The sequence below is a fragment of the Dermacentor andersoni genome, chromosome 10 (genome assembly GCF_023375885.2).
Source record: "Dermacentor andersoni chromosome 10, qqDerAnde1_hic_scaffold, whole genome shotgun sequence".
Classification (NCBI taxonomy): Eukaryota; Metazoa; Arthropoda; class Arachnida; order Ixodida; family Ixodidae; genus Dermacentor; species Dermacentor andersoni.
In genome coordinates this window covers 120812445-120825646 of record NC_092823.1, presented here as the reverse complement: position 1 = coordinate 120825646, position 13202 = coordinate 120812445, and the positions used below count along the sequence as shown (strand labels likewise).

The 13202-nt window shown below is 52.1% G+C and overlaps 1 protein-coding gene across 2 annotated transcripts in view; it reads left to right on the top strand.

The window, feature by feature from the left end:
- LOC126544898 (G1/S-specific cyclin-D2-like) overlaps positions 1-12876 on the top strand; it is a 357628-nt gene extending 344752 nt beyond the window's left edge. For both annotated transcript variants that reach the window (XM_050192430.3, XM_050192432.3), the window contains one exon: positions 11928-12876. In XM_050192430.3, the coding sequence (XP_050048387.1) occupies positions 11928-12149 (222 nt within the window). In that variant the 3' untranslated portion in view covers positions 12150-12876. The remainder of the gene's footprint in view (positions 1-11927) is intronic.
- Positions 12877-13202: the final 326 nt, after the last annotated feature.

The window sequence follows — 13202 nt, the reverse complement described above, 5'->3', positions numbered from 1 at the left end:
GCCACATCGCGAATGTAAATTTACGCCCCTGGCCTGATAACAGGGTGTCCCGAATAGGCTTGAATAATCTGAACGAAGCGAAGCCAGGTGATGTCAACCAAGCAGGACCTTGTACTTTGTAGTCATCGCCAACCATACAGATATGAGACAGCACAAAGCGAAGGAAGTTCGCGAGATGTACGAAAAGTTAAAGAGAACGAAACTAATTGAATCTACGCTGATCTTTTACTGACCAGTGAGATATAAAAGCTCTTATCAGAATTACCACAAGCTCTTCACCAAAATAATGTTCCGACAGGAGCTTAACAAGCTACTGATTTCGGCGAACTGGAATTGTTAACCCCGATCATGCTTTCGGCGCAGAATTACACATAACACACGCGAAGCGCTCTGCCTGCGTTTTATTCATTAATTTTTTTTTAGTTTCTCCTGTTTTCGGTTCAACTCTGCGCAGAAAGCCTTTCACGACTCCAAGAGGAGGCACTGAATCAAACTAATCCATCCTCGCTAATCGCAGCTACACAGCACTTCCAAGTCTTCGTGTGGTTTTGCGAACATGGTCAAATTCCGCCATATTGTCGTTTTGAACCAATCACAGAGGCCTTGACAGCCCTTTGAGCCAATCGGAGCACACAAGATGTCGAATTCCGCAATGTGGTGTAATTTAACGGTGTCTAGGATAGAACCTTTGGCAAACGTTTATTCCACTACATCTTAAATTCAGCATTCTGCACGAACTTGATATGCACGAGCAGGTTTTTTCTTCCCTTGTTTTTCGTTTAGAAATTCTTCATCGCGTAGCTCACAGGAAGTGCCTGATGAATTGCGCTGCGCACTGGGGTTGTCCGGTGGCGGACGCTGAAGGCGAATTCTCGGCCCTGTTAGGAGTTTCAGTTTCGGATTACCCGGCAGTAGTCAGCGAAACGCTGCTTGCATGCTACGTTGCAGTCTCACTGAAACGGGAAGACGATTACGAAAAATACGAGAAAGTATTTTTCGTTCGCGTTCTTCTTTTCTTCTTGATATGATCCCGGGCTGCAGGAAAACATGCGCTATATAAGTAATGTAAAACAGCAGTATTTTACGAGGGTGAATCAGAAAGACTTTGCCCCTATTTTTTATTAGCCAGAATAAGGCACATACATGTAATTATAAATATTCGTGCTATTCTACGTATCTTGCACTATTTCCCCACATAGTCCTCACACCGGTTCAGGCATTTGTCCCATTGCAGCACTAAATTTGAGATGACCCTGTGGTAGGATCTGTGCAGCCGATTCTGGAACCACCGTCGAACTGCTGTTCTGGCTTCATCGTTGCGCGTGAATCGCTCTCCTGCCAGGAACTTCTTCAGCGGACCGAAAACGCGGAAATCACTAGAGGCGAGGTCCGGAATGTATGGTGGGTGCTCCAGACTCTCCCAGTAAAATGACCGGTGCTTTCGTCGGTCAGCGACGCACGCGGTCTCGCCGAAGGCACATTGTCATGCAAGCCTTCGCTGCCCTTTTGCGAGCTCCCAACACCACCACCTCACACTTGTGAAAGCGAGACACCTCTCCCATGCATACGTGGGCTGCATTTCCCTGCGGATGTCCTCTCGCTCCGAGAAAACGAATCACACTTTCGTTGCTCGTACGCCGTGGACGTGTCAAGCGCAACCGCCATCTTAAACAGCTGACAGCAGCGCCATGGCGCGGAGCTGTCGGCATGTAAGGCCGGGCCGACTCAAGAAAGGTCCACCGCTGGGATTGAATATGTTGACTTCGCATTCACAGCCGTAGTTTGGCTAAAGAAGAAACAGAGGCAAGGACTTTTTGATTCGTCCTCGTACTTTCCAACGCTGGCGAGACGAGGTCAATGGATTTCTTTGCGCGAAGAGTCCGCCTGCACATACAAAGAAGCAGCCACGCGCGTTTGTGAATGTGTATGTGTGTGTGCGTGCGCGCACGCGCGCCACGAACCGGTTTCGCTGTTGCCCGCCGTCTTGCGGCAATGTTTCGTTTAACAGAAAACCATTTGTCTTCCTTCAAGGTTATCTATCACACTCGAGAGGTGCACGTATCTTTTATTTTCATTATTATTATTTAAACGCGTTGTGTATACGCGTAGGCATCAACCTGCGGGCGCGGGTCAGCCACAGTGTTAGAAAGAAATAATTAATCTTGAATTAGCTGCGAAAATATGTCGCCCGGAAGGTAATGTTTAGCAAGACTTCATCCCCCTTTCTCCGAGCTGCGATGTTGCGGTTCGTACGCGTAGTTCTGAAAATCGATTTACCGCAACGAGAGAGCTTTAACCCGTTCGTGAAACTATCCCTGTTTACAAAAAAAAAAAAAAAAAAAAGAAAAGAACCGGAGGCGCGGTGCGCCGGTGACGCACATATCCTGTGACGCTGAGTTCAACTAAGAACAATGAGAACGGAAATTACAGCAATCATGGCAAACTTCGATGCTTAAGATACGCCTGTATCTGCCTCAACAATCATTTCTGCATGCTATATCACGTCGCGTTAAGACAGCTCGCAGTCCATTACACAGCATCGGGAAGACGGCACACCCCACGAACACGACACACCCACATATAGAATCACCTCCTATGGCAGTCCAAAACTTGATTCTGCTGTGCTTCGACACAAGGCGCTACTGCGGCTAATAATGGCGGTGTCATGTTCGCTCGCTGCATGCCCCCTTGGGTGCTAACAAACATTTGCGAAAATCCGCCTTGTTATTAAATTCTGCAGTTACGACGTTTCGAGCCAACCAGAGACACCAAGCGGCCTTGAGGGCCAGTCGGCGCTCACAAGATGGCGACAATGTGGCGAAATCTGGCAATTCCTAGAATAACACCGCTGGTTTACGAGTACGACGTCAAAAAACAAAAGCAAATATTCGCTACGAGGAAACAGATCTTTTCTATTAGTATTATCATTATTCGAAAGCAACGCTTGAAATCACTCGAGACTTCAAGGCGTCCCGAGATGCCGCACGCAGCGTGAGGCGACGATCGAGCCAACGGAAACCAGTCGAATCCAGGGGAAAAAAACTCTCACTGTGAACAGGCGCTGCGAAAGCGTTCTTAGAAAAGCAATAAATGGTGGTCAGCAAGAGCTACAAAACTGAAGGTGCCCCCCCCCCCCCCCCCCTCCCTGTTGCAAGTCCTAAATGAGAGAGACAACTCAAAGCAAAGAAGTGAAAAAAAAGGGGGGGAGTGGGGGGCGGATGAGCTGGTAGCAAAGACGGCCGCAGAAACCGTGCAATGCGCTATAGCTTCCAGCGGCCTTACACTGCGGAGGCGTACCGCGACATAGTCGTATACGTCGGCGCCTCGATGCCGCCGTTAGGGAAAGGCGTCGCGCCGACGGCAACTGGACACCGCGACGGAGCGGAGGGCGACAATGCCCCCTGGCGTAGTTCGCGCCGGCAGTTCCTTCGCCGGTGTCTAATAGGACCAAGCGAACCACGGTGTACAAGGCGGTTGGTCGACCATGTGGAAAGGGACTGCAGAGAGCTGGCATGTAGGACGAGGCTTCCACTTGTCGGCGGAGTGCTGTAGGCACTCGCTGGTCGGGGTTCCGACAGAATTCTAGGCTTTCGGCGCCAATGCTTTCGCTTCAGTTTCGAGAAGGAGGCCGTGTACGAGAAAGAAGAAACTCGAAGCGCTCTCGTTTTGTTCTTCGAAAAGGAGTGGTTGCCCTCATCTCTCTCTCTCCCGCCCCCGTTTCCGCGCGCATATTTGTCCGTTCCCCGCATAGGCGTACGCTCGGGGACGAGCTTTTCGTCCATTGGGTACGGCACATGCGAACTATTGCACTGCACGGTAAAATTCGCTTTCCTGCTTCGTTTGGGCGGATGGATTAGGCCTTGAAATCAGCGTGCAACTTTTCAGCAGCTCACTTAATTCCTAGTTCTTGGAGCTGCCACGATAGTGTAACTGAATATGCGGAACTACGCGGATGCCCATCAAGAAAGGAGATTATTGATAAGGAAGGTAATGTTATACTAGCTACAAGATTCCATTCGACGATTGGTACTTGTAATCTGCTTTCTCTTTCATATAAGACGCACATTTCTCTATGGAGGACTCACACCGATCGCCATGTGCTTTCTTGAGAAAAGCAATGAGAAGTCAGTTGTCACGGCACTCCAAATACAGTTCCACTGTCGGCGCATGGAGCTGAAGGTTGCTGCACCGCTCAACAACGGTGTCGTATGGAAAGCGTCAAGCTTAACACCACGTGTCGGGTGTACATGGCTTGAAGCGTGATGCAAAATTAGTGGCTTCGAACGTGCAACTTGGCTTTCATTTCCAGAGATATTCAACTCTTCTGACCAGTAAGCTAATGAAAATGTCTCACTATTCTCTCACTACTTCCACGTTCTCTGCGCTGCAATGTCTCATGAAGGGTTACCGCATCAGTTATTAGAGGGGATTCCGCGCAAATACCGAAGCAGCTTTGGTTTTCGCCCCAGCGCTTCCTCGAGTCACGCGTCCACTGGAGTCCCGTGACCCCCACCACGTGACACCGGGGGCACGTGACACGAGTCGGCGGCCGGCAGGCCGTTGGCTTTTGTCGCTAGGGTCGCCCTCCACCCGAGCAGGGAGCGGCTTTCTGTTCGGCCGCTTGGCAATGCCAAGGGCACGTCGTCGGCGGCAAGGCCTGCGAGCAACATGTGTGTGTATGTGTGCGAGCGCGCTTGGAGCGGGCTCCGTGGCGCCGCTCAAGCTTTGTGAAACATTAGAGTGCCTCTAAAAACAGGCACAGTGTTATTCTTTTCGGCATCTGTCCCCCTCCCCCACCTCGACGAGTTTCTTCTGGTAAGGGGGAGGCGTAACACCGCGTAACGGCTATCTCCTCGCCCACCGTATAGCCCGCCACTTGCCTGCTGACTATAAAAGCCCTGTGGGAAAGCTGTACTCATCACGTCGTTGATGGCAATTACTCTGTCAAACGGCAGCCAGCACATCTCGCACCGCCCTCTCGACACTCCTTGCCCTACGTTTTTTTTTTTTCTTCTCTTCCTCTTCAATTCGCGCAGCTTCTCCCACTCCCCTTTCCATGCCTGGCGAACGGTGTTATTCATTCACCAAGCCTATATACCGACAAGAGGAAGAGCAGCAAGCACCGCACTGATGACGCGGATAAAGACACACAAAATGGCGGGAAGAGCGCGAATCAAACAAGATACACGCATTCTCGCTCGACGTCGCAGAAATTAGCATCCCGCGCGCATGCGCTACCAAGCAGCGGCCTCTCTTACCCACCTTCTCTCCACTTTAGAGGCCCGTTTTCTTTTTCCTTTCCAAACAGTGTAATACATGCTAGCGGTGCCAGACGCTCGTAAAACCCAAAACGACGACGCTCGGCTCCTTGCTTTATACCAACGTCGAGTCTCCGATGCGGATGTATGTTCTTGGTTGCCCTCTGGGGGCAAGCCGAAATTCTTCCTTCCCTCCCCTATTGCCCCTCTTCCAGCTCAGGCTTACGCATTACAATATTTCTTTTTTTTCTTGTTTGTATCCATCTTTCCTTTTTCTCGCTCTAAGTTTGTCCATATAACCGAGGGGCATCCTCGAATTTCGCCTCCAGGAGCGGATCGTGTCATTTATTACTGCCGACCCAAACGGATGTCGCCGAAACCAGCTCCAGCAGCGGCGGATACATTCGCACATCTACTCTAACTCGGCACATATTAAAAAAGTGTTTGCAGGGTCGCAGCAATGAAATACCAAGCAAGTAAGGCAGGCGAAAGAGATACTTCGCTCTAGCAGAAAAGATATTCTGTATACATTCGGGGCCGTATCGCGTGTCTCGTGTACCGAGACGTCAAATTTTTTTTTTTTTTTTATAAAGGCTTCCCTCTCTCCGCAACATCCCCGCAGACTCTTTTCAGTGTATTTTTTTCACACCCTCGAAACCCCTTCAGCGCCTGTTAGATTCGTATTCCGGCACCGTTGGGGGATTCCGCAACAGTTCATTTGCCCTGCCCACCAAAGACGCTGTGTGAGTCGCCGAGGGAGGGCATTGACTGGCAAGATGGCGGGCTCGTGCGCGACGTATGAGGTCACCACATAAATAATTTCCACCCGCGCAGCACGCCCGACAGAGATCCTGGAGCGGTCCCCAATTAATTAAAATGCGGTGTGCACTGCTCCACACGCCTGTCTTCGCACCACGCAGAACGCCGCGCCACTACTTTGCCGCGCCAAATGGTTGCCTTGGCAGCAGCCCATCGGCCAATGAAAAATGCAGCAGCACCGCTCGTCTCAGTAACTGCAGCATCTGGAAATACGCAGTGCGCTGCCCTGTGAAGCTTCGGCTCGGTTATGTATTCACTGACGCATCTGGACGGTGCGGCAGCGCACATGCTCAGAGAACTTAGGCTGGCTTGTGCCCTCTGTGGGAGGAGTGTGCTCAAGTCCACAGGCCGATGAAACTGGATAGGTTCTGTGCACACGAGCATATGCATAGATTCCGCACGTCGGGACCGGTGAAGCTTCGGGTTGGCTCGGCGCCTTGCACGGAGGCTGGGCGGCAAAGAAAACATGACCTTGCTTATGGGCATCCGAAACGTTAAAGCAGGAGGCAACGTGATTCTGAAACCGGAAGCCACATAACCACGCGGTTATCATTGAAGAAAAAAAAATAGCGAGCAATATTATAGCTTGGGCTGACTGCAGCAACTACACTGGCCAGGCGATGATCGAAACCACTGGATGGATGCAACGCAACAACCGGCTGAAGCACAGTTTACTTTTGAGTGAAGGAACTTCCGAGAGCGCCAACTTGATCTTGCATTAGAGGAGCTTTGCGAGTGGTGAAATTATGCTGCGCGTCAAACCGCAGGCGAACTGATTACGACGAAGCGTGAAAGCGTTAATCAACACCTTGCTTTTGACGGGCCATCCCGACGTCGCAGCCAGTAGTGCGAAGTAGAGCTAAGCTTACCAGCAGTAAGACAACCATTGCAAGCTCTACCTCTGAAACACCGCCGAAACTTCCCTTATAAGTTGCTAATAAGCTTGTGTAAACTGCATGGGCGCATGTTAAAGAAAAGGTTAAACTTCTAGGTTAAGAGTAAAGTGCTCTTGCTCACGCGTATAACAAACGCCACAATGGTGACTCGCTCGTTGACTCAGGAGCGTTGGCGAATGCAAGCCACCTTAAGTGGTTCGTGCTCGCGGGAGTCACGGCTTCGATTCAACAGCCTGTTGTCAGTTCCGAGTGGCGGTTCGGCGCGAGGCCATAGAGTTCAACAGCATGGGAGGTACCGGAGACGCAGCTCGGAACACAACAATCACGGCCTCGGAACACGAAAACAACCTTCACGCCTGGCAACTAAACGGTGGCACGAGAGGTCGATGGAGGCCTGCGCTCTTCGAGACCTTTCGCACGGCCGTTCAAGCAAACTCTCCAGTTCAGAAGCCTACCAAGGTCAAGCGATGAGCCGCTCACGGCGAATCACAAACACAAAAAACAGAAGTGTAGCGAACGCGTGGATTCTCGCGAATCCCGCCACAAAAGAACGGGTCGGGTCACGCCTTCCAGATTGAGACGGTCGAAAGGGTTCGCGGGTCTGTTGTGCGTGCGCGCCGTGGGTTGTAAGAAGGTGCGACCATTGTCGACGTCATGCCATCGCCGGAATCGCCGTCATAAACTGGCGAATCTCGTCCACTGCCAACACGGCGCCGGGGGGCCGCCTTCGGAAACACAATTACGGCACGAATGGTCAGTCCGAAAGGACTGAGCTTTCAGTCGTTCTCTTTTGAATGGACCCAAAATGAAACGCAATAAAAAAAAAACTAAAAAGACGGCGCCATTGCTTCAACGCCGTCGTTCTCCTTCGAACGCGCCGGGCATTCAAGAAGCGCTTGGCTGATTGACCTTATCAGAGTGCGAGCGGCGGCGAAAGCAAAAGGAACTCCGTGAACCGGCCACGCACCCCGCTTTGCTCGACCGTCCGTTCGACCTGTCCATAAATAATAATCGTAAAAAGGTCGCCCTCCCCTTGACCGAGGGGGGCGCACCGACACACGAGTCAGCGCGCCACCACACTTGCCGTCGTCTCCTCCACATTCCCGCTCAGCCAACACCCCCACTCCCTCCCACCACCACCACCACCATGCACACCGCCTCGCTTCACTACGTGGCACAGCGGCATTCCGTTTCGGCCCATTCTCCGGGAGCAAACACGAGCCTCATTCCCACGCTCTTCAACGGAGCGAGCGAGGAGCCGAAGTCTCTTCTCGGGACGGCCGAGGCGAAGAAGACTTAGGTGCACTGGCTGCGGAGGTGAAGAGAAAGAGAGGAGAGCACAGAGGAGAGGTTCGTCGTCGCCAGTTGCTGTGGCAGCGCGGCATCCACTTTCGTGGGCTACGAGCGCCATCTAGCGGGAGCGCCGGTCGCTACGTCAGCTCTCAAAAAACGAGCCGCCGCCGTCAGCCAGAACCCGAATCACCGAACACCGTCGCCCTCCGAAACCGTGATCGCGCGCTAGACGCAGAACAAAACGAAGACAACAACAGCAGAATGGGACACCCCGCGTCGAACCCAACGAGACCTCCGACAGCAGACCCCCACGGAAAATGCCCGCGAAGAAGACGAAAAAGAAACGGGCTTGGGGGGGAGAAGGCGGGACAGAACGAGCTTTGAAAAAAGCGGCTCACAAGGCGCGACAGGCTTCGGCCACTGTGGCGGCAGCCGCGGCGTGCCGGTAATCAAGTGTAGTGGTACTTTCGCTCTTCAGCGGAGGGGAAGGAGGCCGCGGCCCTTGTATACTTCGGCAACCAACCCTGCAGCCCCCCCCCCCCCCTCTTTTATTTCTTTCATTTGTTTATTTTTTTCTGCGCCACTGATGCTTCCTTCGGCACCACGTACGCCGACGCCGCCTGGAATGTGCCCGAGCTGGTGGTTGTGGTGGTAGCTGGAAGGGAGAGGGGTGCCACGAACGTTCCCTTCAAAACACCCTCCCGTGCAGAGGCCGGCTCGCCTGCTAAGCCTTCTCGGACGCCGCAGTTCCGAACACTTCTCCCCTGCTTGTCATGCGCTTCTTTCGCCTTGCCGCCGCTGAGCGCTTAGCTAAGCGGGCGGGCGACAGCGGAGGGCGGCGTATGAATGGCCGGGGCCTGCAGGTTTCGTTTTCGCTGCCCGCCGGCTTCACCCTCCCCCTTCCACGGTGGCTGAATTCGCGGAAGAAGTCGGCGGGACGGTTCTTTTCCAAAGCGCCTTGCTACCCACCGAAACCTCTCTCCCCCTCCCCCTTCCTCGCGTACCTTCTTCCCAAGGAGCTCCAAAGCTACAGAAAATACTGGCCCTCTTGGAATGAGGTGAAGGGGTGGCCTAGCATCGCCCAAGAGGGTGGGAGGGAGTGTCCGCCGTTTAACCAGCCACCGAGCGCAGCCAATCAGGGGCAGTTTTTCATTTCGCTCCCCCTCCACCCCCTCTTCCTACCCCTTTGCCTGCTTTCGGTTTGCCGCGACCTTCCACGCACATTCTAAACGTCGTGCTCCCCAGCCGTGCCATGCCCATTCCATTTTTTGGTTGTGTGCTTTCCTCGTGGTCCAGCGCACACGCGTTGTATCCAGAATGATGTAAAGAAGTTAAAGAGAGAGAGAGATGGCCGGCGGCCAAAAAAGAAAAGAAAGAACGCTTGAAGAAACGTGCGTGAGCCCGCACATGCTCCGAGAACGGGTGTAGGTCAGGCGCATGTAACTTTTGTTGCCAGGCCAGCCGTGTTCTCTGCTGATGCTCGCTGTCGATAGCTGAGAAGTGGAGACAAGGAGTGACCTTGTCGCCCGTGGCGCAACAGGTGATTGCCGTTCGCCGCGCGTCGTTGGGTGTTCGCGGCGCTTTAAAGGCCCGATACGCCGTTCGGCGACTTCACTTGTGTGTGAGTCCGGTGTCAGTGGTATACAGCCAGGAACCGGAGCGTCTGCCGCAAAATATTTACCTGAAAAGCATCGGCCAATCGTTGGAGAGTTTGAGAGCACAACGTCAGTAAATTAGATACCTCTTGAACGAAATGTCATAAAATTAGGTGAGTCTCACCTCTCAAAACGTCGAATCGTAAGACGCACTTACATAACACCATTAAGCTTCTACAAATTATCGATTCACTGGTGCATGACAGAGCGGCAGGCATAAAAATGCTGATACAGTGAATGTCAATGCTGCTCACTTTCACGCTGCGGCAGTTTTGTGGACATCACAGGCGTACAAGGTGCGGATTAAGTTTGTGGTAGGCATTCGACGTTGCGACAGATATGTGGGAACGCTGAAGCCTCACTTTAGTCGTTTTATTGGCAGCCGATTCTTTAGGAATTATTGAGGCCATGGTGGCGCCACATCCGCGCGTAGGCGACGTCTTCCTCCATGCAGCGCTGGGGCCGAAAGTACCGCACGGTGGTCAGCGATGCCGAAGGGTGCAGCACTGAAGCTTACCCTTCACGAGGGGGCATGCGCGGTCTCGAAGAGTGTTTGCACGTCTCGAGATAAGATCGGTGATCTTAAATTCTCGCAACAGGAAGCTCGTGCGCGCCCGTGCTGCCACAGCTTCGGGCATCTTCCCAGCTTGAAACGCTGATTGGTGAACCGCGGGGAATCATCGGTGGCATCTCTTCTTCCACTCTCGATAACCATGCTGAGTTATGGGTTGTTTAAAGCGGAAACAAGGGCGGAAGGACGCCCGAAAGGGGGGGGGGGGAAAGTAGGCGACGGCCCAAGCGATGCGGAGCTCCCCGTTTGAAGATATATGGTCTCTGCGGCGGGTGGCAGTCGCGCATCCCCTGTGGTCTGCTCCCGCTGATGGTCGATATACGTTGCTTCGGTGGAATTCCTCGCTTCTCGACTTCTCTAGCTGCTTAGCTCGCCGATGTCTGTTGTGCTCCTCACTCCTCCTCCTTTCCGACGACAGCCTTGCAGGCCCGCAGTCACCTACACAAACCAGTGCTCTTGATCAAGTGACAAAGACATACAAGTCACCACGCTAGTTCGTTCTTCCGCCTTAACTGTAGGCTCGGTGGTCGGTCTCCGCGCGCTGACAAGGTTCTTCCAAAGTTTCCCACATGGCCAGGCGCACTCCGGAAGTGTCTGCGATGTCGGCTCGGTGCACCTCTCCCTGAAACACATATCGTGCCGCTCCAGCGTCACCGTTCATCCGCCAACTATGTTATTCGAGCCATGGTTCTCAGGAGGTTCCGCACTTGGGGAGGGGGGGGGGGGGGGGACTCAAACTTTTCCAACGCGCGCGGTGTTTTCCTAATGAATATCAGGCACAGACTGATATACATTCTAGTAGCCGAGCATAACAAATAAGGCCTGTAAGAACTGTGCAACGCTTATCGAGGACAAGAGCAGGTGTTGCCTAAAGCATCGCAAGGCCTGTCGACCTTGCCGATCTTCCATGTAAGATCTTGCAGCAAGTTTCTTCACTGTGGAACGGTAACGGAGCTCGGAGCACATCTACGCTGGCATTATGACGTTCGATTGGCTCATGTCTCTCACTAATTTGAAATGCTCTTTCGCGTGGGTTTTCGTTCTTGTTCGTGACGATCACAGTGACACTCGTAAAGCGGTCTCAAATTCCTAGTATTGCGAAAATAAAAAGTGAGCAATGCGCCTCAGGTATATTCCTACGAGTGGCGTGAAGGGTTAATTGTTCACTTATACCCTTCGATCCTGTCTTTTTCCATCCTTTCCACTACTGAAAAATACCTGCGGTTCACTTGTGTTCCGAACCGTGAGTGAAGCTGAAGCGCTCTCATTCTGCTGCTTAGCGTGAAATTTGCTTGAAACGCTTGTCGGCCAGTGAAGTATAGCAGGTGAATATCTCCGGATGTTATGTTGAGTGATAAATATGATTAATCAAGCCCGACACACGAACTCAATGCCTAACTTGCCTTTTTTTTTCTTACTCTTTCGTGCTTCGCAGGATTGCCTACAAGACTGCCAGCAGAGGATCGAGAAGACGCTGGTCAGGAACTACCCCGAACTCACCAAGAGCCTTGCTGCCACGCTCAACGGGACGACCCCAACCCCGTCGCCAGCATCGACACCGTCGGGGGACTACGCAGTTAAAGTGAGCGCCGAGACGGTCACCCTCGAGTCTGAGACCCCCGAGACGCCTACAGACGTCCAGGATGTTCTATTCTGAGCTGCGGCCTCCAAGCTTAGGCACTGCCGGACTACCTTAGGAAAAAAAAGAAGCAAAAAAAAAAGAAGAAAAGAAACACTGGCCACTGTGCTTCAATTGCTCGTGGTCCACAAGCCCTGCGAAGTGGTGCCTCCCACTTCAAGTTGGCACCCTTCCTACGTCCCCCCCTTCCCCAAACCCTACCACAGCTGCAAGAAAATGCAACAGAACTCGTCTGAGGAGGGACTCCGGTGTTCACTGAGTACCCATCCCTTTAGCAAATGCAATGGAACATTTGAACACTCTTGTGCGTATGTGTGCATGTGTGCGTGTGCGGCCGCGGTGTTTTTTGAGACTTTCGGCGCACTCGATTTAGTCTCTTTTTATTATTTTTCGTTCGTTGCTTCACTGCTGCCACCTGCCTGCCGAGAAAGCAAGCAGAAGAAACGCCCCAGCCAACGGGAAGAAAGCCTGTGAAAAATTGTCGACCTGACCTCAGCACCTTTGCTACTCTCCAAAGGCTTTTTTTCTTCTTTTTTTGCTTGTGAAAGATACTGAAAGAACTGAAAGGCTGACGCAAACGCTCGCTGAAAACCGAAGAAGTGAACTGGTGTTCTATAAGCTGTCTTTCCTTGTCTTCTCTTAGCCGTTGAGCGTTGGTCAAAGATGGTCACTACGTACTCCTCTAAGCCTTTCTGTTTTTAAAACTCTTTTGCCGTGGCCATAAGTGGAAAGAAAAGAGAGAGGAGAAAAGAGAGAGGAGAGAGGAGGTGATGATGTGCGACTGCCAATAGTGTGCCTTATGCAAAATGTGCGTCTCGGAAATAATAGAACGCAGAGATGTGAAGACGCCTAGTCAACGATGGACGTGACTCTTTTTTTTATGTTGTGTTTCAGCTTAGTCTGTTTGGCATTGTATCAGTGTGTGTAAATGAAACGATGAAGACGACGGCTAGAAAATGAAAGCAATGGTGCTGTACAAGACATCACTCTCTACTTTGAGCGGTGTGAAATGTGTTTTTGCGATTGTCTGCTTGTATGGTGTGTGTTTGAACATGGCAAGAAAGGAAAGAA